Source organism: Cnephaeus nilssonii (assembly GCF_951640355.1).
Source record: "Cnephaeus nilssonii genome assembly, chromosome: 11".
Classification (NCBI taxonomy): domain Eukaryota; kingdom Metazoa; phylum Chordata; class Mammalia; order Chiroptera; family Vespertilionidae; genus Cnephaeus; species Cnephaeus nilssonii.
In genome coordinates this window covers 61330801-61350981 of record NC_137082.1, presented here as the reverse complement: position 1 = coordinate 61350981, position 20181 = coordinate 61330801, and the positions used below count along the sequence as shown (strand labels likewise).

The window sequence follows — 20181 nt, the reverse complement described above, 5'->3', positions numbered from 1 at the left end:
CTAAATACCCATTAGTATTCCATTATTTACCTCTAAAACATAAGGGCTCTTTTTAAATCAAGCTTTTAATTTTGAACTAAGTTTAGACCTACAAAATTGTTGCAAAAAGAGCACCGAGCGTCCCGCCTTCCCCTGCTGTGGACATCTTACATAACCACTACCCATCATCAAGCCAGGAGGTTAATGCGGTGGCAGAACTATTGCTACACTGCGGACCTCAGTCATGGCACCGCTTTTTGATGCGTGTCCTTTTCCTGGTCCAGGATCCATCCCAGGATCCCTCCTTGCATTTCATTGTCATGTCTCCTTACTCTCCTCCCCTCTGTGACCGCTCCTCCTTGTCTTCCTTGACCTTGACACTTTGGAAAAGTGTCATTTTTTTTTGGAAATCAAAACAGAGAATGTAGATGTGGAAAGTAGCCATGATCCCTTTCCGTAATTGGAGAAGTCATTATGAAATACAAACTGTAGACTGACATTCATTTGGGTTTGTTTGATGTTTTTTATGATTGGAAATGGGGTTATACGTTTTGGCAAGAAAAAACACAGAAGGGCTGTTTCATCCTTCAAGGGATTCTTGTTGAACTCCCTGCTGCTGCTGCTAAACCTGATCACTTATTAAGATGGTAGGTGTCTGGCAGATTTATTTTCACTGTGTAGGTGTTACCTTTCTCTTTGTAGTTAATAAACACCTTGGGAAAGATACTTTGGGATTATGCAAATATCTTGTTTCGCCTCAAAGTTTCACCTACTCATTTTAGCGTACATTGGCGGATCACACTGGTGGATCCCGTCTGCAACAATGATTACTGTGGTGCTTGCCTAATTGATTTTCTACCCCCCTCTCTCCTTCAACATTCTACTCAGAGAGAGGTGTCTCTTCTCCCACGTTTAAAATTGTTATTTAGCTTATTTATTTTTATCATTTGTCAGTTTAGACTTATTAATTCTATTTTATGAGCTAAAATCCAGTAGTATAGATATTTATTTTGTTGCTGAAATTGTTCCAGCTCAGGCCACTAGCCGCTCCATCAGATTGCTTCCGTGTTCTTTCGACAGCTTCTGTCCTTTTTTTGAGTATGTCTTTACTTTCTGCAACCACAGACGTTCCAGACCCATTCTATACGGTCCCTATACCAGCTCTAGAATCAACCAATCTAGGGATCTTTTAAAAAATAAGCACAGGCTCATTATCACAGCTAACATTAATACACATTACTGTTTTAATGTAATCAAGTTTCTAGTCACTGTTTAAATTTCTCAGGTTGTTTCTGATATTTTCTTATATTTGTCTATTTCAAATCTACATCCAAGCAAAGTCCATGCATTGCATTTGGTTGAAATGTCTTGCAAGTTTATTTTAATCTATAGTTTTCTCTTCACTCTCTTTTTTTCTTGGTAATTTATTTCTTGAGGACATAGGGCCATTTTTCCGTAGAGAGCTCATATTCTGGGTTGTTCTCATTCATTGTGCCTCTGAATATAATTTAACATGTTACTCTCTAATCCTGTATTTCCTATAAATTGGGAGTTAGCTCCAGAGTTTCATAAGAATTTTAAATTTTTTGGATAAGGATGCCTTTAAGAATACCGTCATTAGGAAGTAGGCACAGATATAAAATTGTTGCTTGTTTTGTGATTTTAAGATTTATCATTGTGTTCAAATGTCAGCTTGATCAGTCCATTACTAAGTTTCAAAGCAGTTTTTAAAATAAAGTATAACATACCTTAAATTAAGTCCACGAATGCTAAGTATATATATCAGTTAATTTTTACAAATGCATATGCCATGTAAACACCATTCAGATAAAAATACAGACTATGATCAGCCCCTGAGACCTCCCTCTTACTCCTTCCTGTCAATACCATCAATACTGCAAAGATAATCTCTGTTCTCACTTCTAGCATAAAAAATTTCTTTTGGCCCTGGACTGTGTGGCTGTTGGTTGAGCATCGTTTTGTGCACTGAAAGGTCACCAGTTCGATTCTCAGTCTTGCTTATTTCACTTAATATTTTCTGTGAGAGAATCATCCATATTATATCAGTAATTTATTTTTTATGTTGCTGAAAATAATTTATTGAATGGATATACTACTGTATAATTTATTTCTCTAACAGCTGATGAATGTTTGGCTGTTTCTGGTTTCTGGTATTATGAGTAAATCTGCTGTAAACATGTCTCATGGTTGCATACTTGACTCACTTCTGTAGTCATATGCCTAGGAGCAGAAGAACTCAGAGAATGTATGTGCATTTAGCTTTAGTTAACACCTCCAAAACAGCTGTAGCATATTTACCTCCTACCAACAGCATATGGGAGTTCCAGTTACTCCACAGCTTCACCAACACTTGGTATTATCACTTACGTGTTTGTCTTCTAAATTCTAGCCATTCTGTTGAGTATGCACTGCCATCCGACTCTGATTTTAATGTGTATTTTCCCGAAAACAAATGGCACCGAGGACCTGTTCTATGCTTATCAGCCACTTGGACTTTCTTTTTCTTTCTTTCTTTCTTTCTTTCTTTCTTTCTTTCTTTCTTTCTTTCTTTCTTTCTTTCTTTCTTTCTCTCTCTCTCTCTCTCTCTCTCTCTCTCTCTCTCTCTCTCTCTCTCTCTCTCTCTCTCCCTTCCTTCCTTCCTTCCTTCCTTCCTTCCTTCCTTCCCTCCCTCCCTCCCTCCCTCCCTCCCTCCCTCCCTCCCTCCCTCTCTCTCTCTCTCTCTCCCTTCCTCCCTTCCTTCCTTCCTTCCTTCCTTCCTTCCTTCCTTCCTTCCTTCCTTCCTTCCTTCCTTCCTTCCTTCCTTCCTTCCTTCCTTTCTTTCTTTCTTAAACCAAGTTTTTGTCAAGTGTTATGCCCAAACAACTGGGTTGTCTAGCCTTTTCCTATTGACTTGCAGTAGTTCTTAGGCATTCTGGCTATGAGTCCTTTGTCAGATGGATGTATCACAAAACTCTTTACCAGATCCGTGTCTTACTTTTGCACTCTAACTGGTGTCGTAGGTGAACTTAAGTATTTAATTTCAATGAAATCCAACTCGTCAATGTTTCCTTCATGGCTCATGTTCTTTGTCCTGTGTGACACATCTTTGGTAACCTCATGGTCATGAAGATTTACTCCTGGAAATGTCACTGTTTTCTTTTTCACATTTTGGTCTGCAATCCATCTGGATATGATTTTTGTATGTAGTGTAAGGAGAGACACCAGGTATGTAGGCAGTCTTTTCCCGCTGCCTTGCAGTAGGTATGCTGTGGGATCTTTGTTGTACATCAGGTGACCCTGAGGTGTGGCTCAGTTCCTGGGTTTCCTCTTCTGTGCCCTTAGTCTATTTTCTGCCTTTGCACTGACACCACACTGCTTTTCCTCCATTAGCTTTTCACCCAGTGCTTTCAGCAGCTGTCGGCGACATTGTCTACATCCATCATTTTCATCAAGGATTGGAAAATGGTGATATCTTACATTTCTTCTGGTTTTATTAGCTGGGAGATATGTATAAAGAAAAAAAATCCCCTATTTGCTTATCGTGAGTATATGTGGCTTAATGAACCAATTTCACAGCCCCTGGAAGTCTGTCTTGGGCAGGGATGTTCTGCCCACAGCCATTAGGTGGCACTACATTATGCTAAAACAATGTCCTTACCTCAGAAGAATAGCAGGGAGCTGTTGTGGTTCAAAGCATTCTTTGCTGGCTTATACTGGAGGATACCAATTTAACCTAATTTTGTTTCTCACAACTAAAAGTCTTAGATTTAGATTTAAAAGCCTAAACAACAATAAACATTCTCACCAGGCCTGGGTCTCTTGGCCACCCCAATGTTAAGAGAGCAAGAGGTGCCCCATGGGAACCACAAGGACTTTATATTGGGGGAGAACGGCTCCCCCCAAAAAAGAAAGGTTTTTCTCACCAGAAGAAGGGAAAGAACAACAGACGCCCACCACTGTACACTACAGTTAAATAACAGCCCTCTGTTTTAGATGTCACATGGAAAGGTGACATAACTGCTTAGTTCTAGGGCCACAGCTGTGTCCTAGAAGATTATAGTCGGTGGTTGTCTCTGAGGTACAGTGATGTAAGGGATCCTTGTATCTTCCCCTCAGGCTTGTCTAGTGCCTCAACTTCCCCCACTGTGACTTAGTCCTTTGTATTACAGCACTTGCCCTTGTAAGGAAGCTACTAATCAAATTTGGTAACATGCATTATGCTCCTAGTTCTAGATGCTGGCGGACTCTAGATGCACAAATGGATATCTGCAAACTACTTTTAGTTTTTTTTTTAAACTTAATAGATATAATGCAAACTCTAACTAAAATATCAATTTTCCTTGCCAGGATTGTATCAACTCACACTGGTGACCCTCTGATCTTATTCTGATCAGAGGTTATATCTGGACTTGAAAGATATAAAAATGGGGTTGTGAGTTGTTCATCATTCCTTCTGGCATTTTCTTGGTAGAGATGTTTTTAATGAACTGGGTCCATGAAAAGGAAGGAGAAAGTAGTAAGGGGTGATGGCTTATAAACAGCTTTTCCGGGGACAAAGGATTAGGGTTAAGTGTGAATAGGTTCATAAGGTTCTTTCCAAGGAAATACCAGTTTCCTACAGGCTGACATGCCACATTTTGACTTGAGAGGCAAGGCGGAGTTCTATACTGTCAGAAGGTCTCCTAGGGCCCTGAGTGGGGGTGGCATGGCATGAGATATAGGCACAAGGTGCAGAGTAACCCAGGCCCTTAGCCAAGCTTGTCATTTTAATTAGGGTTAGTGGGCCCAGAGTAAAACTTTATTTTCCCTTCAATTTGGAAGAGATCTCATTGTATACTTCTAATGATATTCCACTAAAAGGAGACATAAGCTTAACACTTTAAGTTTGCACAAATTCTCTAAACATTTTCCCTAATTGCCATGACTTTCTAATTGCCTGCTCCATTAAGCCAATTCCAGCTGGCTGATTAGCTACATATCATCACCAATGAGAAAATGCAGGTGAAAGTGCTTCGAAAAGCATGGAAGTCTCTTTTCAGCAGCTCTTCATCTTGGCCGAATGTTAAAATTATCTAGGAGTTTAAAAACACACCAATGTGTGGGCCCCACCCCCAGCAATTTTGATTAAATTTGGCTGGGGTGTGGCCAGGGCATAGAAATTTCCCAAATGACTGTCAATGAGCAGCTAAGGTTGGGAGTCACTGCTCTGTGGCAAAGGTTCTTCCATTTCAGCATCTGTTAAAACTGGTGGCCTGGAGACCACACTTTGGAGACAATGGCTCTAACCAAATCTTCCCAGTATCTATATTTCCAGGCCAAAACCAAAATAAAACAAAAAACTCTCTTAAAACCACAAAGAAAAACACACACACAGTTCCTTTGAAGTTTCTGACATGATTTCCAATAGAATCACCCACTATACTAGTGTGATGGCAAGCTAGCCCTGATTTGTAGTATTTGCTGATTTCTGTGATGTAGATTCTTTCACCTGGATGGTTTATCAAGTAACCAACAGTTTAGAAAGTTCAACCAGCTCAGAAAAGTCCCCCAAATTTTAACAACTGGTTCTCAAGAGCTGGTAGGAGCCTACTGGGCTAACCCACGTGTTTTTTTTTTGTTTTTTTTGGGGGGGGGGTTCCCAATCACAAGGTCAGGGCTTGTTTTTATAGCAGTCACAGTCTGAGCAAATGCAGAATCAAAACATGCATATCTTGTTTTCTGCAAAGCAAACCAAACCTTCATCAAGTAGATCATCTCCTTTCACTCACATCTACTTATTTCTTCTCCAATTGTAGTGAAACAAGAGATAGTGAAATGGCAGGTAATGGAAGGTGGCTGGTCATTCCCAGACAGAGCTATATCTCACACTTACAAGCAGTGCACAACCGTACGGCCTTCCCCGCCATTGTATTCCTCCTGCCACTTGTCCACTTGGCGAATGAGCTTCAAGAAGGAGCGCTTGGACACCGGTGTGTCTCTGTACATCGGCCAGCCCAGGAACTGGAATTGCTGCACCATCCGATATCCATCTTGGGGCTGGAGAATCAGGCAATAACCAGGGAGCGAAAAGAAAACAGGCATTATTTACTTTATTGAATTCCAGTGGGCAGGTTCCACCTACTTGGTCGTCTCATCAAAGCAGGGCAATATTAAAGGAGAGGCTAGCCTATAAATAACAGAGGAAGCTTCTATTGGCCTGAGAGTTATGAGTTTTAATATTGAGGTGTTATAAAAAACCAGGTGTTTGAAATGACAGACCAGACAAATAAAAGTGAAGCCAAAGGCTTACGATTTTGCAAAAACCAAGTGAAAAATAACACCCAACACGAACATTGACCACATTGTGTAGTAAATGGTAAAACGGCTCTACTTTAATTAGAGGTAAATGAAAGGTAAAGGATAAGTTACAATCAGGAGATGTTTGTGAGCTCAGGGTGTTATAGATTGCACTGCATTTCCTGTGAATATAATATGGTTTTGCTTATTGGTGTGAATCTTGCTGAGATATCAACAGTTAATTAATCTTTACTCATAGTTAAATAGAATTGCACTACTCAAGAAAATGTTAGAAAAGGCAACAGTTTTAACCTTTTGCACTCGGATGTCGAGTGTGACTCGACACGGTTAGCATCGGTAGCAGGAATCGAGAAAAAAGCAAGAGAGTGCAAAGGGTTAATCCGCCGTGGCTACACCATTTGCACTACATGTTCCGTGGCCCCCAGCAGTCTTGGACACAGGTGGTCATGCTTTTCTCGTTGACACACTTTCTTCGCCTGGCTGTTCCTTGTCCCTGACGGCTCTCTCCCCTCTGTATTGGCCTCCCTTTCTGATGGACCACGGCTCAGTCCTTGGGTCCCTTTCACTTTTGTCTCTCATTTGATGATTTCATGGCTTTAAATATTCCAATAAGCCATCAATTCATATCTCCAGATCAGACCTCTGTCCTCATAGATCCAAATGCCAACTCAATATTTCCACTTAGGTGTTTAATGGTCATCTCAAACCTAGTATACTTCAAATTGAACTCCTGACTCTCTCTCCACGTATAACCCCCTTCTCCCCTGCAATTGTCCTGTTGACACCCACCATCTTCCCTAACTCGGTTCATGTCAATTCCATCATCCTAGTTCTCAAAACCAAAATCTGGAGAGTCACCCTCAGATCCCTAGGAGCCAAACTGCCAGAAAATCCTATTGGTTCTGCTGTCAGAATATACCAGAATCTCTCTATTTCTTACTACCTCCAACTGCTACCACTCTGTCCTGCCATTGTCATTTCTCACCTAGACTGTTATGATCGTCTCCCGACGGGCCTCTCTTAAAGTCTATTCTCAACACAGAAGCCAGAGTACTCCTTTTCAAAGGTAAATTATATCATGCGATTCTTCTACTCAAACCCTGTAATGGCTCCTGATTTCCTTCAGAGCAAATGCTCAAATCTTTGCAGTGGTCTGCAAGGCCCTGCATGATCCCTGCCACGCCTCTCCCCCTCACCCCCCATTCCCTCTAGGTGATCATAGCTTACTGTGCTCCAGCCACATCAGCCTCTTTACTGTTCCAAAAACCCTCCCTCAGAGCCTTCGCACTGACCAGTACTTCTGCCTGGAAAGCTGACTCTGCGGAACGTTGGATGGTTCTCCCTCACTTCCATCAGGTGTTTGCTCACACTGTACATCTACTTAAGACAGAGCCTTGCTCTCCCTCCTGTTAATGCCCTAGCACTTTCTACATTCCAGCTTTTTTTTCTATAGCATTTATCAATTTCTAACATACCTCATTATGTCTGTTATATCCATTATTTATTGTTTATCACCTCCCATTAGAATGTAAGTTCCGTAGGTCAGGGAGCTTTGTTTTGTTTACTGATATAGTCCATACTCCTGGAACAGCGACTGTCACAGAGCGGCATACTAAATATGCAGTGTATGAGAAAATAATGAAACCCCAATGTAAGTGATATTGGCTGTGGTTCTTACTCTGGATGCATTATAAATACGGAATATCCTGCTGATGATGTCTTCTTCTAAATCAGCAGAAACAAATTCCACTTGGATCGGGCCATGTCTGTGAACTCCGTTCTCTGGCCAGTACTGTGGACACAACTGAATTCAAAACAAAGAAACACGAGGTTATTTTAAGAATAAGTTTACTCTGAGCAGTTTGGATTGGTCAGTATTGGCATTCGGTGGGTCTTAATACTTCCGTGATTCACTAAGTTTTATTTCCTTTCTCTCCTTTCCTTCAAGAAAGTAGACTAGCGGACTTCCTTGTTGGCTGATTCCTCAGCTCCACCTGTCCTTCTTCTAGTCCTTTTCCCTGCATTTTCTCAGAAAGCATCGTTAAACTATGAGCGATTCTGTTTTCTGAGGACATGTGATGCTATTTTACACACCCCATTGTAAGATTCCTTTTGCTGCTGACAGGAACTCTTACAAGGTCCTTGGAAGATGCCATTAGAAGAGCTACGGTACTTAAGATGACACACATACCTGCAAATACCCAAATCTCCATCTTCCCCTGGGCTTGCTTTGCAATTTGTAATCACTTTGGGAATAGGGCTCTTCTGTGACAAGATACTGATAACAGTGTTGCATTGCATTTTTATGCTCTGGTCCAAACCCTCCCACTCTGTTCTAGAAAACCTGGTGTAATAAGGGTAAATGCTTTACCTGGAGGTGGCTTTAATAAAAACCACAATTTCCTAGAGTCTCACACTCTAGCTTTGGTGACACTAGGTTACTGGAACTTTTGTATGAATGGGATGTGATGCACAGCTCTATGTGGAAGAAGTGCAGCTGGGCATGGTGGCTTATGAAACTGGGACTTTCATTCTGTGAGCCACCATTCTATTAGCCACAGTGATAGAATACCCAAGATAGGTGAGAGAATACCCAAGATCTTTCCTTCTCACAAAGCTTTCCTAGCCCTAAGTCCCCAAAAGGCATTTAAAGTTGGAAATTAAACTTCTTTTGGGGCATGATATTCCAGTAACACATTGGGTAGTATCATGTAACTTTTATCTTTCTGATTTACCAGAGGGACAAATAGCTGTGATGAGACAAAAAAGAACTACTTCATTACTTTATAACCAGTTTCTATTGGGCCAAGAGCAGATGAAAAACGTATCAGCTCATTTTAAGCAGAATGAAGAACCACAACAAGAGAATCTACTAGCTGAATTTCCTTTCTGATGACTTTTATTTTCCAAAGGATCTAAAAATCTTATTGTCAAAGGTTGCAAAGGTTGATTTATATGCAAGATAATTTTCAGTTAATGGTGGGTCAACCTAAAGAGCAATCTTCCTCTATTATAAAGAAGTTAGAGATTTGGACTTTAGATTAAAAATGAAAGTAGGGTAATTAAGGATACTTTCTTAATAGTATCTTAGAAATTACATTTATTTATTTTTAAAATGTATATTATATTAGTTTCAGGTGCACAGTCCAGGGATTAGACACTATATAACACTAAGTGATCAGCCAGATAAATATAGTACCACCCAAGTTGGTGGGGCAGGGTGCAGTGATGGCGAACCTATGACACCCAGCGTGTCAGCACTGACACGTGTAGCCATTTCTGATGACACGTGGCCGCATGCCGAGGATGAAACATTTGCTGCTCCTGAGGATGAAACATTTGCGACTATAGTCTTGGAGTTAGTTTTTTCCTCAAAGTGACACACTACCCGAGTTATGCTCAGTTTTTTGGCGAAGTTTGACACACCAAGCTCAAAAGGTTGCCCATCACTGGAAGGGAAATCACCAGGGCAGGGTGAACAGTCATAGCCAGGTTGATGTAGACTCAGATGTGGCGCCCCCTGCTGGTTCTGTGGGGGAAGGGCTCAGAAAGGAAACAATGGCCTTTGCCAGCACTTCTGTCTGGGAGAAAGCTGCCCCTCCAGCTCTCATCTTGATGCCAGACATTTTAGTTTCTACCCTTATGTCTCTGGTACTTTTCAAGGTGCTGACCAAGCATTGGAGTTCAGAGGGACAGAGTGTGAGTAAGTCTGTGCGGGGCCTTTTAAGAGGAACTGTCTGGGACTCCAGCAGCCTCCATCATACTCAGCCACAACCCCGCTGGTTTTTACAGCCCCAAGTTATGGGGACTTCTCTTCTTGGCATTGGAACCCTGGGCTAGGGGGCCTGGTTTTGGGCTGGAACCCCTTGTTCTTCAGGGGGAATCTCCACAGCCAAGATATTCCTCCTACTTTTTATTTTCTACATCTCTGCCCCTCCTACCAGTCTTGATGTGGCTTCCTTTTTAAATCATTAGTTGTAGGATTTCCATTGAACTAGATTTAAGGTGGTCCTGAATAATGGTTGTTGTGTAATTTAGTTGTATTTAAAAAATATTTTATTGATTTTTTACAGAGAGGAAGGGAGAGGGATAGAGAGTCAGAAACATCGATGAGAGAGAAACATCGATTAGCTGCCTCTTGCACACCTCCTACTGGGGATGTGCCCCCAACCAAGGTACATGCCCTTGACCGGAATTGAACCCGGGACCTTTCAGTCCACAGGCCGATGCTCTATCCACTGACAACAGTTAGGGCAAGTTGTGTTTTTGATGTGGTTGTAGGAGGATGTGAGTAGCACATTTCCCTATACCTCTATCTTGACCAGCCATTTATTTATTTTTAAATAACGCTCTCATGAAATGTTCCCTTCCTTACCAGCACTTCCTGGCGACAAGTTATAAAACTGCCTTATCAAACTATAGCATGCTAATATTTATTTTCTTTTTGATATCCAAATGTACCCACTGTTAAAATTAATAGGCATTGTGATGGGAAGCCGAGATGGTAATAAAATCCGAACATGCACAGTTGAACTGTTCTGCCCATTTTACTCCTGACTGAGCTAGCTTTGCTTTTTGCTTGTTCTCTCAGTTCAAACCCAGATCAAAAGCTTGTCATTTACACCCAAGAAATATGAATGGCCCAGGCTGACGTTTGGCTCTTGGCACACTGCATTCTGCACTTTGCCCAAGTAAACCATGTATAAAATGGCTTAAATGGTGTATAACACATCCATGAACCGGACCTATAAATACTTAAAATAGTTGAGTGCTATTCTCGTACAATTGCAAAGCCTTTAAGTTCAAATGCTCAGTTTAGTGTTCTCTAAAAGACTGACTCCCAGGAGCCTCTTTTCTCTCACTCTGAAAATCAGCTCTGTCTGCTGAATGGAATTACTGTCTCTTTGTCTCTCCTCCCACTGGCCAGGCAAGGCTTGGTTTCAGTCCAGACAGTTTGGGTTTAGAATGCAGCTTCGGAATTCAAACACTGATGTTCAAAGAGAACACACAGAAATCACTAATGCCTGGGTAACTAATATGAACAAAACAGTACATCACAGGACCCACATTAGGGGGAAAAGAATGTTTCTGAAGAGGGATCAAGTCCTTTATTCTAGAACTGTCTATGACTAAGGACTCCTGAATTAGGGAAATTTAACCCTGGACACTTGGAGTTAGAAAACCAGGATCCGTGGTTCTATTTTGAGTTGTGTCTTTGAAGCTCCCTTAGCTGCGGTTGTGTTTTTAAATGGCTGCAATCTATCCTCCGGAGAGGATCCATGGGGGAAGACCTAAATCATTTTAACCTTCTTAAGCAAAAAGGACTAGATGAGGACAAGGATTGTCATTATTATTTCATAAACGTTCAGGCTACAGCCCTCATAATATAATCTAGTATCTCAAACATAATTAAAAACATTATAGGATTAAAGTGAATTCCATATCATTTATGGCAGATTGATGGCAATAAAGTAGATTTTAGGAAGGGAAAATCTTATCAATCTTATCCACTTTGGATGCTAAAATAGTCAGGCCTTTTTATTTTATTTATTTATTTTTTTAAAGAATTTGTCTCTATTATAGAGAATTATATAGGAAATAAATTCAGTTCCAGAACAAGTTTATTCTTAAAACACGCTAAGTTCAAGCTTAGCATAACTGTCATGACAGTTAAGCCTGTGATTGGTATGGCTGTATCTTAAAGCAATAAATTCAGCTCCTAAATGGCCACTGTGCTAATGCTCGCCTGACAAGTCTCTTTAAGAAAATGTTTTTAAACCCCATTACTAATATCAAGTCATTACTGTCCATTCTATCTTTTTTTTTATGTTTAAAAGAGGAGCTATGAAAATGTCTCATTTATCATTCTGAGCTTCTCTTATCTTCAAGTCCCAGTTTTATTTCTTTTTAATATCTTTATCAAAGAGTTGACACAACTAATTGCTCTCCCTTAAAATTGCCTGCCACCGCATCATGGTACGATCCCTGATGGGATCAAGAGCTGGGTTAGATGCTGACATCCATCACGGCTTCTGGCTTGCTTGCTCTGGTTTTGGTGGTGTGACATTCCTGTTCCTGTTCCGCTCTGACTCTGCCCATTACCTCGATCTCCCTCCAGTCAGTATTTCCATCCTTTCTGACTCCGTCTTGCCCTCTCACTTCCACCATCTGTAATTCCAACCTGTCTTTGGGTTTCAGACGACTTTCGGCCCCAATCCCTAATTCCATCTGATTTTTAACGTTTGTGTTTCAGCAGCTCCTGTTCTCAGTCCTCGCCTGGCTTTTGTGACCTGGCACTGGAGGCCACACTTTTCAATGTGCAAACAAAGCAAACACAGATTTAACCCTGGGCACGAGCTCTGGCTGTAATAACTCATGAGTCTCACCTGGGCCGGATCCACATCATTCAGCATAACTACAGACGTGCAGTGATAATCCAGGACTAGTCTCCAGAAGTCTTTCACTGTGTTTGGCAAAGGATGCTGGGTGACTATAAAAGCGGAAGGCTGTTTATAGCTCTGCAAACACACAAGAAAGATCCAAATATATCAGAAAATATGAAGGGAAGAAGCTAACGTTATTTTATATGCATACAAATTTGTGACATAAAACACTGAGCATATTTAACAACTGTTGAATTCTATCACCATTGTCAATGCCAAAACAGACTAAATATAAACTTATCTGCAGAAGAGTAATGATAAAATATTCTCACTTTGACACTAAGAACACAAGAGCATTTCATAAAATTTTTGCTGTCTCTAGTAGAAAAGCAATATTGGCCTTATACATAATGGGTTCCCCCCTCCCCCCACTGCCCGAGGAATAAGCTTTTGGCTTTTGTCTAGGGCAGTGGTCGGCAAATTCATTAGTCAACAGAGCCAAATATCAACTGTACAACGATTGAAATTTCTTTTGAGAGCCAAATTTTTTAAACTTAAACTTTTTCTAATGCCACTTCTTCAAAAGAGACTTGCCCAGGCCGTGGTATTTTGTGGAAAAGCCACACTCAAGGGGCCAAAGAGCCGCAGTTTGCCTACCACGGGTCTAGGGCTTGGGAGTTAGATCTCAAAGCATTTAAAAAATTTAACCCCTTTTTGTCAGTAACTAATAGGGATATCTTAGTAGGCAGCACATAACTGTTTTGCTCCCAGGCTGACCTTCAGTGTACTCATTGTTCAATACAATGCTCTACTTCTGTCGTTAGGTCTAGCTTCCTCAGCACTTAACTGATTTTTTTGACTGTTTCCTTGACCAGGCTCTGAAACAGGCGTCCTCAAACTACGGTCCGCGGGCCACATGCGGGTGTTTTTGCCGTTTTGTTTTTTTACTTCAAAATAAGATATGTGCAGTGTGCATAGGAATTTGTTCATAGTTTTTTTTAAACTATAGTCCGGCCCTCCAACGGTCTGAGGGACAGTGAACTGGCCCCCTGTTTAAAAAGTTTGAGGACCCCTGCTCTGAAAGAAGCATGGTACTGTCTCCTTATATGATGATGAATTTTTCCATCTCACTCTGTATTTCAATTTCTATTTTATATATTTTTGAAGCCATAATTTTAGTGTAGCATTGCTATTTCTTCTGAGTGCATCAAACATTATTTCTTACTAAATGACTCCATAAAATAAGTCATCTTATCTTTTTTAAAGTTACCTTTAAAGTCTTTTATTTTTACCTTAAAGCCTATTTGCCTGCTAATAATGCAGCTACTTTCACTTCCTTCTAGCTAGTATGTAACCAGATTTTTCTATTTCTTATTTTTTTTCAAATTTTAATATCCTTTTCTTTTAGCCAATTCTCCTATATTATCAAGTAAGATTTTAATAATCTTTTTAATAAGGAAAACTTAACTTTATTTTAAAAATATGTATAATTAAGCCTTGGGCAGTGTGCTCAGTTGGTTGAGCATTGTCCCATGCAACAAAAGGTCTCAGGTTCAATTCCGTCAGGGCACATGCCTGGATTGTGGGGTTGTGGGCTCAACCCCGGAGGCAGCAGATTGATGTTTTTCTCTCTCACATCGATGTTTCTCTCTCTCTCTCCCCCTCGCCCTTTCTCTCTAAAATCAATAAAAACACAATAAAAAAACATGCATAATTAAAATAGCTCTGCTTTTCCTAAAAATCTTTCCTTGTCATTTATGTGTGTGATGGTGCTACTTATTTTTGCCACAAAAGGATGCATATGCTTTTTACTGCTCTGGAGAGCCTCAAACAAGTTTTTACTGATATCACAGCAATAGAATTAAAGCTTCCATGTTAGCACTAAAAATATCCATTCACATTTCCCACCAATTGAATAGCAAATGCTCATTCAGTTAGAAGGAAACAGACTGACAGGAAGTAATGAGCTGTGTACTATCTGTACTGACAGGCAATCTCCCCCCCATGTTAATTACTGCCTGAATTAGGAAGAAAGGGCACTAAAATAATGTTGCAAACCATATTATCCCACTTCATTGCCGCAGTGACCTAAGAGCTGTCTCTTGCTCTCTGGCCAGCAGGTTAAAAATGTAAGTGCTCAGAGAGTAAATGGGACATGATTCATTTATCAATACGTTAGGACTAGTGGTTTCCGAGAGACCAAGAATGTTTGCATTGACGGGAAAACATATATGGAGTCTGAAATGCACTTTGCAGAAAAAAATAGTTTCTGTCTTTAAAAAAACAACACCTCAAAGAGCAAGGGCAGATGCGTCTAAGGAGACCCAGGCTGCACTTAGTCATTTCCCAGTTGCTGCCCCTGGAGAAACATCTCCCCGTTTCCTTCCGAGGGAAGGTAGGTGGGCTTACATCCATGAGAGCGGCGTTGATGTAGTTGCTGCTCTCCCCGTCGATGGTGATGAGGAAAGGCAGGCAGCGGTCCGGAGGCAGGATGTCCATGCACCGGTTTTTCTCATGGTTCCGGGGCAGAAGCGCGATGCTACAGTCTTCCACACGCAGTGTTGGCGTGACCATGTTCAGGGTCTGTGTGATAGAATGCAGACAATGGAGAAGACACTGGATAGCACACTGTCTTAATGCAGACTGCAGCACAGCCCAGTTTCCTACAGCTGAGTACAAGATCATCCCCTCCTCTACCTCCGCCATTGCCTCACTCACAGTTACATTTTTATTTCTCTTTCTCTCCTTGGATTTTGTCTATAGATAGTGCCCATCAGACATAAGGACCATTGAGTGTAACGAGGGCTAGACACTGGGCACTTGGGAGTAGAAGGTTGGATAGAATTGGTCTAGAGCCAGGTACATTTAGACCGAATGTGAGGATGAGGAACTCTTGCCTGAATATAGTATCTTGCTTGTTTTGGCTGCACCCCGGGGCATTATGGGACTACCTGGTGTCTGCCTTTGAAGTGGGGAAATGGCACTGCTAGACCAATGGTTCTCAAAAAGTAACTTTGCCCCCATGAGACACAGGCAATGCCCGCACACATTTCTGGTTGTCACAACTGATGTGGTGGAGGTCTTCTGGCATCCAGTTGGTAGAGTCCAGGGATCCTACATGACAGCCCCACAGCAAAGAATTCCCCAGCCCCAAATATCAACATTGCTGAGGTTCAGGAACCCTGTGTTGCCTCAATGATTCAAGATCTGATTTAGATCCATTTCTTGAGGAGCAAAGTCACAGCCACTCGCCTCTCCCTTTAGCGTCACTTACCCGGAACTCCTCCTTAATCTGGCTTGAATTTGTCTGTGGGTCCAGTTTGTTCATGTCGTAATACAGAGACCGAACTTGGGAGGCAGGGATGGAGGTGTCTCCACAAAGACAGGCTTCTAGGATGGCGTCATGGATGAACACATATTGCTCCTGGTGAAGCAGAGGGGACTGGTTAGTAACAGAGAAACCAAGGTGCCTGAGAGATTGAGACAGAGAAAGAGGGAAGGCAGCCCCACGTGGTCAAGGAAATGGACCAGTGTTCTGAGAAGAGAGATCCCGTGTGAGGACCTGACAGCTGGCAGAGGGGTATTCCCCACGTGGCACAGCTGGCACGGTTACTGAAAGGCCACACGTGACAGCTTAATGGGAGGAAGAGACAAACGGGCTCAACCTGTTAATATGGACTGATTAAAGCCTTATATGGACCGATGAAAAGCAATCGGACACTGATAAATACTAGAGCAAGCACTGTGATGCTAGAGTAACTATGGCTAAACTACTTCGGTAATTCTGATCCCACGGGTTTGAAACTCAGTATTCCAGACGAGGAAATGAGTAGAATCTTATCTATCTATGATAAAAAAAGAATTTGCCAACCAAATTAATAATGCAGAGAAGGTCTAGGGAAACTTGACATCACAGTGAAAAACCAGTTCTGAGCACTCAGAACTATGTACTTTGAAATATTAATGAATGTGATAATTACGAAAGTCTTTATGTATCCAGAGAAGGGCTCTTGTTTATAGGTTACAAGTCCACAGTTTAAAAATGGGTCTTTAGACTGGCCAGCATGGCTCAATGGCGACCTATGAACCAGAAGGTCATGGTTCAATTCCCGATCATGGCATATGCCCGGGTTGCTGGCTCGATCTCCAGTGTGGGCGTGCAGGAGGCAGCCAATCAATTATTCTCTCTCTCTTCATTGATGTTTCCATCTTTCTCTCTCTCTCCCTTCCTCTCTCCCTTCCTCTTGGAGGAGCAAGTGGGAAAGCGGATGAGACAACATTTGATCAATTGTAAAGTACATTAAAAATACATTATCGCCCTAGCCGGTTTGGCTCAGTGGATAGTGTCGGCCTGCAGACTGAAGGGTTCCAGGTTTGATTCTGGTCAAGGGCACATGCCTGGGTTGTGGGCTTGATCCCCAGTAGGGGGCATGCAGGAGGCAGCCGATCAATGATTCTCTCTCATCATTGATGTTTCTATCTCTCTCTCTCCCTCTCCCTTCCTCTCTGAAATCAATAAAAATTTATTTAAAAAAAATCAATTCCCACGATACCAGGCCACTGGGAAGAATTTTTAGGGACCAGGAAAGGAACAAAATGTACAGATACGACCCTTGAGTCACTTGGCAACTGCCTGGCTATTCTCAGGCGTGACCTTGCCCTGGTTACCAGCTAGTTTAAAGGCATAATAAAAATGTATTTTAAAAATAGTAAGAATGGGTCCTCTAATTCAGAACTGGCACTGACTTTCTCTATAATTACTTACTAAAGTTTTACCATATTTATTATCAACTTTTAATTACATGAGATGCAAACAATTCTCATTACTTTTTACTTTAATTTCTATAAATAACCAGGACTCTTAATTCTCAAAACAGCCACTGCTATTCAACATCACCTCAAAAAAGAGGAGCAAGTGGGAAAGCGGATGAGACAACATTTGATCAATTGTAAAGTACATTAAAAATACATTATCGCCCTAGCCGGTTTGGCTCAGTGGATAGTGTCGGCCTGCAGACTGAAGGGTTCCAGGTTTGATTCTGGTCAAGGGCACATGCCTGGGTTGTGGGCTTGATCCCCAGTAGGGGGCATGCAGGAGGCAGCCGATCAATGATTCTCTCTCATCATTGATGTTTCTATCTCTCTCTCTCCCTCTCCCTTCCTCTCTGAAATCAATAAAAATTTATTTAAAAAAAATCATCATTATTATCTTTAAAACAAAGAATTCCTACTCTAAACAGAAAAAGACCAGGAAAATAGCATTTAAAGTATCTGCTATTTTTCTTTGTTAGCTAAAAAAATAAATGAATAAATTAGGGTTTCCAGTGCCTTGTGTAAACTTTTATGTGTAAACAAAATGTAGTGGATTGTTTTTAGTTCTTCTACTTCACAGATCATTTTCCAGGTGGCGAGTGTAATGCTTACTTAAAACAATCACATATTAGTAAAAATATGAATTTCCTAGGAGTAGGATCTATTTATTTTTCCTCAAAAGCTTAAATTCCTGATAAACTTTGAATTCTAGTTGATAGAAGTACTAGTTGGTACATAGTGCTTCTATAAAATGGGCAAATTCCCACGATACCAGGCCACTGGGAAGAATTTTTAGGGACCAGGAAAGGAACAAAATGTACAGATACGACCCTTGAGTCACTTGGCAACTGCCTGGCTATTCTCAGGCGTGACCTTGCCCTGGTTACCAGCTAGTTTAAAGGCATAATAAAAAGAAATGGAATTGGAAGCCTGAAGCCTTAATGCAGAGACTCCACTGGGCTCCTTGACCCAGAAACACGCGCAGATTTAGGCTCATGGCTACAGATTCTGTTACCTGCGAGACTCACTCGTGGCCTTTTGCGTTTGTTTATGAAAGGAAAAACAAAAGGAAGCAGGGAGGAAGGAAAGAAAGGCTGCCAGGTGTATCACTTTTTCTTTTAGGGAGTTTTGGAGCGAGAACTGCCAGCGTTTCTTTTCTCCTTGGCTCTGGGGGGTAGGGACGCACCAGAGGCCCCAGGGGACCAGTTCAAGCGCTGATGGGGACGGATGGGGAGCACAGTACCTCCGTTTGCACCATGTTCACTCTCCGCGACCGCAGCTCCCTGACACAGTTATAGATGTCCACCACCCCTTCCCTTTCCGCCATGTCCAACATGATGTCGATAACGATGAAACAGCCGGTCCTCCCAGCACCAGCACTGAGTGGAGAGAGATGTCTATTAGAGGAGGAGAAGGACCCCTGTGCAGCTGCTTCTTTAAAACATAAAATGAACCATTTAAAGTGTGCAACTCAGTGGCATTTCACACCTTCACAATGGTGTGCAACCATCGCCTCCATTGGGTTCCAGAGCATTTTCCCCACCCAAAGCAGACCCACACCCACTGCCCTCTGTGCGTCCTTCCAGAGGCTCTGGGCATGCTACTCACCTGCAGTGCACCACCAATGGGCCCGAGTTGGGCGGGCTCTTCGATTTGACCTGCCGGACGAATCCCAGCAGCCCTGTGGCATGGTAAGGGACCCCGTGATCGGGCCAGCCAGTGAAGTGAAACTGTCTGATCTCTCGGATTTCATGAACGCCCCTCTGCCATTCCCAGTCAGCACAATGCAGGAAGAGAACAAAGGAAAACACATGATGAGCAACCAGGAGAGCATCGGTACCCCTCGGCAGTCAGTAAGCCTAGGGAGAGAAACCCTGGGTCGCTGGGAAGAAGGTCATTCTTAGATTTTATACGCACTTTGAAAACCTTACCACAGGCAGGAAGAGACTCGTGGGGTGGAAGGGGAGGTGATGTTTGGGGACAATACTAATTGACAGGTGCAATTCCAGCAAATGAATGGATGGATCTCTTTGAGTCCTTGAAATTCCTTTTTAAAAAGTAGACTCAGTGAAGAGTTTGTGTGTCACTTAGGTCCTAAGGGTGAGGTGTGAGTTCACAGAGAAAGAGGCACAGAACAGGGACCTGTGTGCTCAAGAGATCAGCTACTAAAATGCAAGACCCTTGTTCTCTCTCTTCTATATTCTGGTTCTTTTGTCCCGGGCCCTTGAGCAGTGTACACACTGTGGATGCTTAGAGAACGTCACTGGAAGAATGAATGAGGACTCCTTTCCAACTACATAGGCCAGAGGACTAATTTTCATTTGCAATTCATTTTGTTAGATTTCTCTTTTTTAATCCGGTAAACATTTAATCCATTCATCCATTCAGTGACCATCTGAGTGAATGCAATGCTTCCTTCAGGTATGACCTTAGGTGCTGGGGACACAGAGGTATTCAGACAGTGCCTCCTGTGTTCATGAAGGTTGTTGCAGCTGGCTTTTGGAAAACAGGTATGTAAGCAAATATATATTTGCTAAAATTCTTTGTTGGATCAGTAAGTTGAAGTGGGAGAGTTGCCTGCCACTGAAGTGAAGGGAAGGCAGAAGAAAAGAACCTTAAGGTTTTGTTTTTAAAAAATTTACTCTTGTTTTGAGAATATTTTAATTGATATATATCCATCAATTTTTTTTCTAACCATGAGCCTATGTTG

The 20181-nt window shown here is 41.8% G+C and overlaps 1 protein-coding gene across 2 annotated transcripts in view; it reads right to left on the bottom strand.

The window, feature by feature from the left end:
• PTPRM (protein tyrosine phosphatase receptor type M) overlaps positions 1-20181 on the bottom strand; it is a 642938-nt gene that overhangs the window by 9598 nt on the left and 613159 nt on the right. For both annotated transcript variants that reach the window (XM_079785235.1, XM_079785234.1), the window contains 7 exons: positions 19080-19234; positions 18715-18850; positions 15934-16083; positions 15069-15242; positions 12663-12794; positions 7955-8080; positions 5852-6015 (listed from right to left, as the gene is read on the bottom strand). In XM_079785235.1, the coding sequence (XP_079641361.1) occupies positions 5852-6015; positions 7955-8080; positions 12663-12794; positions 15069-15242; positions 15934-16083; positions 18715-18850; positions 19080-19234 (1037 nt within the window). The remainder of the gene's footprint in view (positions 1-5851; positions 6016-7954; positions 8081-12662; positions 12795-15068; positions 15243-15933; positions 16084-18714; positions 18851-19079; positions 19235-20181) is intronic.